Genomic DNA, 12,276 nt, shown 5'->3' with positions numbered 1-12,276 from the left:
TGTTGCAAGCTTTCATGGCACCTATGCCCCTTCAGCAGCCCTGAAAGCTTGCAACAAATGTAATTTTTCTGGTTAGCCAATAAAAGGTAACAGCACTTTTATATTCAAATCAGATTTTTTTTTATTTTTCCTGGCTTACACAGACTGTACTTCTACAATTTTCTCAACATTTTACATCCTTAGGACACACACACTCTACATGATAGGTATAGGCACCCACCTAGACACATTAGTATGATACATAATTTTTGCTTTGATCCAGAGACTGGTTGGAATCCATATTTGGAATCCGGGAGTAATATTTTCCTATTATCCTACAAAGGGTGATTCCTCACAGAGGTTTTAAAAAAATTTGTGACACAAGATAAAGATAGATCCATAAAGATAAATATAATAACTTTCACCAGACATTTCCAGATCTTATAATAGGGATGGCAAACCTTTTAGCGATATAGAGCCCAAACTTTAATCAAAACCACTTATTTATCATAAAGTTGTAACTTATTGCTCCCTGGTTTGTCACAGCTTTTATGAACATTCCCATAAAAGGAATGACACAATGTCTTCTGCATCTTTAAACTCTATGTGACTGCTACTGAATATAAGTGATCAGCGAGAGCCCTATCAGATATAAATTTGTGGATAGAGGGCAATTTATTTGTGGGGCAAAAATAAATTAGCATAAAAAGGGATGTGCCGACAAAACAATATCAATAAAAGAAAATAAAAACACATGTAAAGAAAACAACTTTATTAGCATTGTTAAGGCAATGCAAACATTTTAAGTGTACAACCCCAACCAGGCATCAAGCAAGGAGCTCTGCATTTACATTATCTATACTGTACACATGTGCAGAAAAATATCATCCAATCATTGCATCCATTTTCCTTTTTTTTTTTTTTTAGAAAATTAATAGCTCTGAAAAAGCAGAGCTGCTAGAACCGCAAACAAGAATGAAAAGAATTGTAATAGTGCATTATTAATGCCCTGCATGGCATTTACCATCTCTAGCTGCAGACAAAATTATGATCACCGTAGAAAAAAAAAAACAAAAAAAAACTGTTACCTTTAGATAGATGTAAGTCATTAGGCTGGGAATCACAAGCGAAGGTGATCTGAAATACTTAGTAAATGTAATAATGAACAATTTCCCTTTTATAAGAAGAATTGAAGTAGAGTACTGGATGCAGAAGTAGTGCAATCGCACATAAGCAACTTGTTTTTTTCCCTTTTTGCACTTTAAAAGAACTTGGTTTCTCCTATTCTGATAACCCATTTTCCACGGAAAAACTGGTAGTTTGGGAAAATGATGCTCAGTGCATAGTCAGTATATGCTTTTTAAATGGTAGTTCACATTAAAACTGCAGAAATTGTATGAAGCAATTTGCGTGAAATCTTTCCCAAAATGTGGGCTCACTGCAATTCTGAACTGAGCTAGTGGTAAATTTACTGAAATTAAGATCTGGTCTTTATATTGTCTGATATCCAGCATGACTTCTCTTCCTGCCAATGAGATAGGCGATCAGCACAATGAGAACTAGACCTGCAAGTGCAGCCCCGACAATGATGGGAACCAACATGCCATTCTGATCCGCTGAGCACTCCACAGCTACAAGAAAAGAAAAAACATCCATGACATGATCAAGTATTTCTGCCGAGATCAGCATGTATACTTATTACTCAGGATGCAATAACATGTTAAGCAACGATAACTGCCCATTCTTGTTAATTGTAAAAAGACCACTAAGGGGCACTATAACAAAGGAGGACTTGTGCTATAGCTATCTACAAACTTGTGCGGAGCAACAGTGTGCAAATAAAAAATGTCTGGTAACCAAGGATCTTGGGGAGATGGTACAAGATGCAAATTTGCAGCATTGTAGAAATTTGTATTCAAATGCGGCTGCAGGATCCTGTGACCAGGAAAAATGTCCTCTATACTGGCATTGCTCCCCTATCCACTGGGCCATGTCAATGTTGAGCCAGGTATTTGGTCTCCAGTAAAATCAATGCCTACTCTACTGATCTTAAAGGAAACCTACCACTTAGAATGGAAGGTGTATGCTGTATGTACCGAGCACCAGCTCAGGGTGAGCTGGTGCCGGTACTTACTTTCGTTAGTGTTATAAACCGCGGTATCGCGGTTTTAACACTTTTTAAACTTTAGATCAGCAGAGGCTTTGGCGCGTGCCTACATAGGAAATAGCGGAGATGTTGCGCGCGCACGGTCGCGCGCAGCGCCGAAGCCCCTTCTGCTCTAAAGTTTAAAAAGTGTTAAAACCGCGATACCGCGGTTTATAACACTAACGAAAGTGTACTTACAGCTTACCCCTACCATTCTAAATGGTAGGTTTCCTTTAAGGGAAAGAAGATTGGGGACCACTGCTATATGGCATTTAAATGATTGTTTTTATACAATTTATATTATACCAGAAAAAGTGATATCAAGTAACGCACACAGCTATCATCCTGTGTAGATCAGAAAATAAAGTATGATCACCTATGAAAAAGGTAAAGATACTGCAGATGAGCAAGGTATAACCATACAATAAATCAGCCCATGGTAATAGATCCCTGTGAAACAGTGACCAACAATTCACATTGCTTTCTTACCAGGTCCAAATTTATTCTCGTCGATATCGAATGGCTGAATTTGAAGACTGTAGGTGTCAACTGAAAACTTGTCAGTAACCTGGAGAGTCTGCTTGGAGCTGCATTTGTAGGACTTGTGTGTTGTAGTCTGCAGGTAGGAGAGGCTGGCGTTCTCTACATCAATGTTGGGATCTATACAGACACAGGTTCCATTAGTTCCCTCACATTGCTTAAAAGTGACAGAAATGATGGTTGTTGCTAGAAAACTCACCTTTAGCATCAAGAACAGTGAGGTTTAAGTGGACAAGATGAAGGTAAAATTTGCTTTCTGTGGCGTTCTGCAAAACAGAATAAAAAAAACTCAGCTGGAGTGATGAACCACAATGAATTGTACATATTAGTGCCATGTGTCATTGTGGACCAACACTGAAGAAACTGGAGCTGAGAAAAAGGGAATTTGGCTGCAGATTTTATCTTCTGCAAAGCCCTACATGGTCCTGCAGTATTTGCAAAAAACATAAATATGAAAATATGAGAGGCACTCACCATAGCTGTGAAAAATCGGTTTCTTTATTTCAGGTTCATAGTACAGGGAGGAGCGGGACCTGGTGACGAGCCGTTTCGCGCCTACTGGCGCATCATCAAGCCAGGTCATTGGCTTGATGATGCGCCAGTAGGCGCGAAACGGCTCGTCACCAGGTCCCGCTCCTCCCTGTACTATGAACCTGAAATAAAGAAACCGATTTTTCACAGCTATGGTGAGTGCCGCCCATCCTCTCTTTATTTGAATATTGATTGGACTATATGTCACTTCAGCAGAGCACCGCCAGCAGTGTTATGAGAATAGGATTGTATTGCCGGAGTCTCTTACAGTGACTAATACTGCCCCGCGATTGGTCTGCATTGTGACCACTCAAATTGGATTGTGCCGAGCGCTATCTTCTACTACCAGTTATAAATATGAAAATATTAACACAGATACAAGTAATTGGGGGCACAGGCACAATGTACCCCCACTAGATCAAACAGATGGTTTCCAAAAACAACCACCACCACTGATCGTCAAATAACTAAATATACATAATAAATAAATCACAATAAGTCTGTATAGAGGTATAGAAGGTCTAGTCCTCAGAACAAGTCAAGGTATTCTATTACAAACAAGTATTGCACATTACCCAGAGGAATAACAGAGGACAAGAACATATACAGGTCTATATACACACACATACCCCTGATGAAGCAAGGAGAAGCAAGTGTCGGGTGGTTTCTACCCTTGGTCTGTATATAACCGTTTATGTGCAATACTTGTTTGTAAGCAAATACCTTGACTAGTTCTGAGGACTAGACCTTCTATACCTGCATACAGGTTTATTGTGATTATAACCATTGGTGGACTTTTTCTGTGTGTATGTTCTTTCAAATGGATTTGTTTTAATTGTTCTAATAAAGTGTTGTATAAACACTTGTTATTTTATGCTTTCTACATCTTGGTTTTTGTTTCCTCTTTGTGGTGAAATATGAAAATATACAGCGCACCAGTAAATCTTTGCGAAATGTGACTCCAGACATGGCCTCAGACTTACCAAGGTGAAGTTGAACAGGAGGAAGTCTGATCCAAATGTAATGTTCAGTGTTGTGTACGTTTTAGAGCAGAATCCATTGTACTGGATTTTAGCTGGTTCAATATTAAACCTATAAGAAGCATCCTAAGTGAAAGGAAAATAAAAACTAAAATATTAATATATATATAAAGCCAACATGGCCACATGTGGAGAAACACAAATAGTGAAAGATTTTTTAAGAAAAGAAACACAATTCCATACACTTATAAAGACTTCGAAGTGGAAAAAGCACTACACCAGAGCTGGGTCTCTTTCATTCTTATGTTCCCTTATTTTCTACATAACAAATTGAACTTCCTAATGTCATAACACCCCCCCCCCCTCCCCAAAATATACTATTAAAATTATTTGAAATGATGGTTATGCTTTAAGATGAAAAAAAACTCTTTAATCCATCAATATAAGTCCATTTGCTGGGAAACAAACACACAAACCTTGTCATCCTTAGTCTTGTAGGTGACATTTAGCTGCAGACCCATCTTGGCCAGCAGACAAGCTGCCCCGGAGGTGTCATTAACTCTGTAGTCAATGACATCAGGCGTTTTGGGGTTTACTGGTGCAGCAGTTGGCGTTGGACTAGGTGCAGGAGTAGGAGAAACATCTTCTTTGCAAGTAGTAGCTGTAATAAAAATGTATACAACAAATATAAAACACTTGTCTCCTGACCACTATAGTTTCTGTATTTTGTACTTTCATTTGTTCATTTCTTATTGAAAGTATAGAACCATGAAATTTAGAGGGTCAATATTTACACTGTTAGTACCTAAAGAAAAAGCTGCCAATCAATTTCCCAACAAGAAATGCCCCATCAATACAAATCAGTAAAATACCTTGTACTGCTCTTATTACACTTTTAAAGGAAACCTACATCTCGATCCCGGCCGAAATGACCTCCTCACACCACCCTCTTGGCTCTTTACCACTGACCCCCCGGACATATATTTTGTTTAGGGACACAAACCGATAGTTTAGGCAAAAAAAGTATTTTATAATCTATAGAAATGAGGCTTCGGTGCTTCACTTACATCACCCTGGCAATTGGTGGCAATTACATCACCTCTGATATTTGATTATGCACGCCCCATCTTCATAGTCTTCCTCCTCCCTGGAACAAGAGCTGGAGGCGTCACTCAGCACTTCTCACGCATGGGCAGGCAGTCAATCTTGCACAGCTGCAATGTTTCGTGGCCGGCTGCGCAAGTTTCAGTGACTGCGCATGCGCAAGAAGTGCCGAGAGCCGAGTGACATCACCGGCTATTGCTCCAAGGAGAAGGAACACAACAAAGATGGGGTGTGCATAATTAAATATCAAAGTGCGCGGAATTGCCAGGGTGACGTAAGCGAAGTGCCGAAGCCATTTTTCTATAGATTTTAGAATCATTTTTTGCCAAAACTACTGGTTTGTGTCCAAAAAAAAAAAAAAAAAAAAAAAATAGGTCCTGGGTCAGTGGTAAAGAGCCGAGAGGGTGGTGCGAGGAGGTCATTTCAGCCGGGATCAAGTGGTAGGTTTTCTTTTAAGTTGTTGGATACCCACGAAATAAGGATGGAGCATCTTTTCTTAGAATTCTTAGTCTCAAAATTCATAAAAACTAGGCATGAACAATTCCACTTGCCAAACTGTGTGACCCTACAGTCAGAAATGGTTAGCTTTCATTGGACAGTGCCAGACTGTGTTGGGTATTGCCACACTGATCAGAGTATCAGCAACGCCCAGTGGTCATACGCTTCTAAGAGAAATAGCACAAGACAAATTTGTATTAAAAGATGTTCCAGGAACGTGAACCTTTAAAGGAAAACTAAACAGTAGAATCCAGAATCACTTATACATTGCCAGGAGCCCCCTCATTCAACATCTGCTGCCAGTCCCGCATGAATGGGAATAGGCAAGAGCCAGGTGACGTCACCAGTTCTCCAGCTGGGCCAGAGAGAGAAGGGGGCGGGCAGCAAGGTCTGCTGGGGTGAACATAATTTTGAGGTGACGGAGCCCAGAGCCGATGATCCCACTAGACCCACTCAGGCGTAGCTTAATTTTAAAACTAATATTTTAGGCAAAGGAGGATAATATATATTTTTTTTGTCAGTGCTTTAGATTACAAGATTCTGCTGTTAGTATTCCTTTAAGGCTATTCTGCTGCTTTAGTTCCCATCTAAGGCTGGATTCACACGACCGGTGCCCGCCGTACCGTAGCACGGCGGGCACACGGCAGCGCGTGGGGAGAGGAGGAGGGGGAGAGCGCTGCTCACCCCCGCCCCTCTCCATAGGGATATATGGCGCACGGCGCCGTATGCCCTGAAAAAATAGGACATGTCCTATTTTTTCACGGGGCACGGAGCAGTACGGTGCCGCACGTGTGCTGCACCGTACCGCTCCCGTAGGGCGCCGTGCGCCCATTGCCGTCTATGGGGGACGTATATCGGCCGTATATACGTCGGCCGTATATACGTCCCCCTTGCGGTAGTGTGAATGCAGTCTTATACATATTTGGTTTAGTGTCCTTTAACAAAGAAAGGGTACACTTTGCACAGAAGGACATGCTGGTCGTTTAGAGTTTCCAAAACTACTGACAAGAGCTAGAAGCTTTGCATTTTGTGGTCAAAATACATTAAATGGAGCCTCCCATACCTTCTGTGCTATAATTGCCGTTTTCTAAATAGGCTTCCAGTTTAACATGATGAAAGGTGGCGCTTACAGCTCCCATTGCGATGATGTGTGGACTGGTACATTGATAAAAATGTTTGGTACTAGCAGATATTTCTGTTTTATCTGAGGACACTTGCTTGGTACCTGAAAAATTAAGGGTTATAAATATTTATAGCATGAAAGGACACACACACACACACATATTTTATTATATTTAATCTTTCTTACCATTTTCAGTAGAGCCGGGGAAAAAAACGGCATCAGAAAGGTTATAAGTAAAAACAAGCTTTTCCACATGGTATTCGGTGTCAGATTTATTAAAACTGATGCTGAGGGAGTGGTTGGAGCCAAACACAATCACCAAAAGTGGTACCGTGCCATTCTCTTTGCCACAAGAGCTATTCTTGTCACTTACTGCATTTTCAGGTAATGGAAATTTGGCTACATCCTAGAAAAAATAAAATATACATGGAAAAACTGTACATCTACAGAAGTTGCATTACATTCTAGAGCCAGCGCATGCAGGACTACATAACACACCCTTTTAAGACACCATTTTTAGGACTTTCTTGAAGTTTGTAAGGCTTGGTATTCCTACAGTAAAGGTTGTTCTGGTCCCTTCATAATCAATTACATATCCAAGGTAACCAGACTGCCACCACATGGGGGACAAAGCAGTGTCATTTTGGCTCTCAAAACATGGTTATGCACAATTTAATGCTACACAAAATGTCAAAATTTCTGGAAATAGTTTAGGACAACATCTAGTAAAGACCTATGGCTCTATACAAAGAAATAAGTGCAGAGTTTCCATAACAGGTCGCCAGACTGAGTAACCACGTGTACACATTACCTGTTTGTCTCCATTCTTATATTCCACTGTGAAATTGATTGACAAGTCAGCCTGTATACAGATTTTACCAGCTTCTGTCACACTAAAGTGAACCGAGCACCCAGACTGGAAAATACCTGCAAAAAAAAAAAAAAAAAAAAAAAAAAAAAAAAAAAAAAAAAGGGGAGAGGGAAATCAGATGGGTCATTTATAATAGAAGCCTGGGATCTCCCATTTTAACCCTCGAGACGAGCCTACTGGGGAGGATAAACTGTTCTATTTTGGCACCAGGACATACAAATTATTACATCTTATGCTTCAATCCTTTCTTTATACAGCAGGTATGTGACAAAACACAAAGTGAAATACCAAAAAAAAAAAAATATATAATATTTGCATTTGGTTTTCTTTTTTTGTGTGAATCATCATGAATCGTCCAATTTTGCCTCTTAAGGGCCTTCTATTTCAACAATACTCCACAAAATGACCACCAATTTTACACTGGTTACAAGAGTCTTCCTTCTCATACTACACAATACATTTAGTTTCCTTCTCAGACGATTGAAGACCAACGCAGTCCGATTCTTGGGAGTTTCCCTCTTGGTTATATAATGTCATTTGCATCGATGCATCATCCGCTGAAGTTAAAGGGGTTCTCTGCAAGGGCAGGTCTGTAGACAGCAAAGATTGGAAACCTGTCTCCGAGTCATGCACCGAGGTGCGGATCTCTCCTTGCCTTGCTCATGCTTTGTTCTCTGGCAAGGATATTATTATGCTTTAGCTCGTGATGTGAATCATCCAGGTAAACCGGTTTTCGCATTATAAACAAGCAGAGAACAATACTTTAAGTGTTACACAATAGCCACTGGTTCTGCTTATAGCAGGTCAGCGAGAGATTCCACAGGGCAATAAGGAAAAGCAGGCTGGTACAACATGAAAATAGGACAACATGGCTGGAGACATGCACACATACAGTATAGGGCACCTGGATGGTGGATATTAGAGGGGCATCTGAACGGGTCAGGACTAGGTTGTCCAGATTCCAAACATTGAGCTGAATATTCAACCCAAACTATTGAGGAACGTCTCAGGAAAAACTGCATTAAAGGGGCATAAACAAGTTTTTATAGTATCCAATAGAGGATAACAATCAGACTGGTGAGGGTCTAAATGCTGGGAACCTGGTAGTTCACAAGAATAGGGATATTACTAATTGGTAGAATGATGTCTACCAGCACCATTCAGTGTCTATGAGAGTGCAGGAGATAAGTCTGCAATTTCCCTTAGTACTATTACTATTGGATGGAGTGGCAGGACCATGCCAACCAGCCACTATCAATTAGTGACCACAGGACCCAACTTGGTACAATCCCTTTAAGGCAGATGCAGACAGCACTTTATGTTATGTGTAACATAGTCCATGTGATGGCTGCATTTCCCACTCCGACAACATTACTGCTAAACCAACCCTACTGCATCGGTGTTGGATGATTCTGTAATTTCCAGTCTTACTGTGGGTCTACAGTCCACTAGTGAAATGAGAGAGTCCACGAATGCAGACCCACTATCTGGTGGTAAATCATAATGGTAGAAGACATCCATTTCAGCCCTTAATGGTCATTGCCCCTTCAGTCCAAGTTGCTCTGAGACTATAATACTCCACTACTCCCACTTGCTCCTGAATTGAGGCCGCAGCAGAAAACGCTAAACTACAATCATTGTGACCATGATGGTGGTGGCATCATCTCCCAGTAAGGATCTAGTGTACATAACCACTAGCTAAGTCTTGGTTAGACATATTGTTCCTGTGTGATGGTATGTTTGGGGTTGTAGTCCGCAGTTCTCTTTAAAGATGGACATTAGACTATATTATAGGTTCACAGATGCTGCCCACTTCTGGTGATCAGAGGAAGTGCATTCATTCTGTTTATAAGGACAGTAGCCCTACAGACTTCACACTTCTGAAAACAAATGATCTGAAGCTTAAAATGGTTCCTGAAGGACACGTGTATTACGTGATCATCCGTTTATTTATATGGATGAGCACAATGAATTGTATGAATTTACATGAACAAGCACCCATGCTGTGTTCCTACTTTTGGCTTTAAGTGGATCAAACAATACAACAATAGGTGCTCATTTTATTTTTGTTTTTATTCTAGTTTTTGTCACGTCAGGTCAGTATGAGGAGATGATACATAGTACTGGGTAATAAATGTAACACTTCCTGAACACTGAATGTACACTTTAGTAAATGGACAGTTATTCTCCCCTCTCATTGACCACTGACTAAAGTTCTGGACGTTTTAGACCACACATTCTATGAGTTTCAGATACTACAAGAAACGTATAGAAAAGGGCGCGACATCCCAGGAAAGGGATTAAATGAGGAACTGCACAAAGAAAAATAAAAAGACAAACTGGTTTTAGCTCAGTTATCTTAGGATCTTGAGAGCGCTCAGTGCGGGGGGGTTTGAGCTTCTAACGCAATCGCTTCCTGTCTCCGTCACTTGTCTGTAGCCCCAGCTTTCCCATTGACCACCCCAATAATAATATTACTAGTAATAACGATTAGGTAAAGCTATTCTATATGGTTAAATAGACAACCCCCCCAGATATGTGTGGGGTCTTTGGCCCATGCGCCCGATATATAAAGCAGTCTGCATGCTGGCCCCATTGGCAGGTGCAGGGCTCCAGAATACGGACCCAGGAGACAAATCCTATTATTATAGTACATATATTAGTATAAAACGCATGCGCCATCATGGGCTGTATTAGGAGAGCAGCAGTCACATCAGGGAGAACCATCCAATAGAGGGCCAAAATCCAGACCTGGAGGAGTAGCAAAAAAATAAATAATAATCAGCTACCTTGTTATTTTAGAAACTACACGGCTATTGTTCCCTGTTATCAGCCATTTCAGCCTGGCTGACTGTGCACACAACTCTGATGGGGATATTGGCGCTGTTATAACGCGGTTTGGGTGCCTAATAACGCACAGTGTGCAGGATCCTGAAGGCAGATAACAATAGACTCGCTGACAAGTGCGGAATGGCAGGAGCAGAGCTCTCCGGTAATACGTGACGTGACCGGGCACCGAGCACTTACCGAGCAGCAGCGCCACCGCCAGCGCGGCCTCCCCGAGCCTGCTCATCCCTCTGCCTGGTATGACCTCTGCACACTAGAACCTCGTCCGCCTGAGCTCCACTACCCAGCACACAGCACTGGCGGCACCGGCCTCACGGGATTCAGCAGGGTACACCGCACAGTCCGGTACGAGGAAGCTCTGCAACACAAGTCATATGCAGTGACGTCTGATATCACGAGACGAAGCTCCGTCTGTTTACAGGAGAGATGGCATCCAGTATGGGGAGGCGGTAGAGCCGGCGGCAGCCATTTTCCCGGAGACAACTCTACCTAGAATTGAATGTGTTGGCCCTTATGTGAAGACAGCAATGCTTCCCCTGGTAGAGACCCCGCCCTCTATGGACCCTATTCTTCTAGAGCCTTTCAGAAATGTCTATGATATCATTACTAGTTATTTGAAGAATTACATTGTGGAAAGGGAAGATTATATTCAAGTGTAACATAAAAGAGACGAGCGGCCTGCGGCGGCACACGCCGAGCGTGCACTAACAAGCAGGGTGTGGCTGTGGGGATTGTGAGGGGGCGGGGAAGACACATTCTGCTCAATTTACAAGGAACAAGAAAACATTTTAATTAAAAGTAAATTGATAAATGACATTTAGCCAGAATGGTGACAATAAAAGTACAAACGCAGAGGCATAACTAGGAGAGGCTGGGCCCCATAGCAGACTTCTGAGGGGGCCCTCAAATATACACAACTATACACAGGGTCTGCTCCAAATTATAGTAGGCCCCTGGGCCACAACCTGCAGTGAACTCACATGGTGGCATTAAAAATTCAGAAACTAAAACAGTCTCCTGTTCCCTAAAATATTCCATTGTTTATCATACTAAACAGCCACCTCATGGTTATGTAATATAATGCACCCCTCTCCCCCTATGGTTTAATTAGATACAGCCTCCCTCATCCCTCATCCCAGCCTCCCTCATGGATTGCTTAGGTACAGCCTTATGTGGGGCCCCCCAGTACCCTGGGCCCAGGTATGCCTAGTATATCCTGACGGTACACTCACACACATTTACTGTATATTCTATTGTATAAGCCGAGTTTTTCAGCACAAAAAATATACTGAAAAAACTCACCTCGACTTATACACGAGTCAATAAAAAAAGAATTTACATACTCACCCTCTGGTGCCCCGATGCTCGGTGCAGCTCCCGATCATCGGCGTGGGTCCTAGCGGCTCTCTATGCTGTATTAGCCGTCAGAAACGCATCGATCTACCGGCAAAGAGAAGAAAGAAAAGGAGCCTGGGGGACCGGAGCATCTGGGAGCTGCACCAGGCATTGGGACCGCCCGAAAGTGAGTATGTATGTTTGTTTTTTTTATGTGGTTGGCAAACTGCGGGCCAGCTATATACTACGTGGGGCTGGCTGGCTGTATACTACTGGGGGCTGGCTGGCTGTATACTACAGGGGGCTGTCTGGCTGTATACTA

At 41.9% G+C, this 12,276-nt stretch overlaps 1 protein-coding gene across 1 annotated transcript; it reads right to left on the bottom strand.

Annotated features, from left to right (window-relative positions):
• Positions 1-736: 736 nt before the first annotated feature.
• Positions 737-11,110, bottom strand: LAMP1 (lysosomal associated membrane protein 1). Its single transcript, XM_072135612.1, has 9 exons — positions 10,800-11,110; positions 7,713-7,828; positions 7,088-7,307; positions 6,842-7,003; positions 4,653-4,837; positions 4,180-4,302; positions 2,865-2,931; positions 2,615-2,785; positions 737-1,610 (listed from the first exon to the last, which is right to left on the bottom strand). The coding sequence occupies exons 1-9, from the start codon at positions 10,843-10,845 to the stop codon at positions 1,471-1,473; spliced, it is 1,230 nt and encodes a 409-aa protein (XP_071991713.1). The 5' UTR covers positions 10,846-11,110; the 3' UTR covers positions 737-1,470.
• Positions 11,111-12,276: the final 1,166 nt, after the last annotated feature.

This window comes from Engystomops pustulosus, chromosome 2 (assembly GCF_040894005.1).
Source record: "Engystomops pustulosus chromosome 2, aEngPut4.maternal, whole genome shotgun sequence".
In the NCBI taxonomy this organism is placed as follows: domain Eukaryota; kingdom Metazoa; phylum Chordata; class Amphibia; order Anura; family Leptodactylidae; genus Engystomops; species Engystomops pustulosus.
This window is presented reverse-complemented; position numbering and strand designations above follow the sequence as displayed.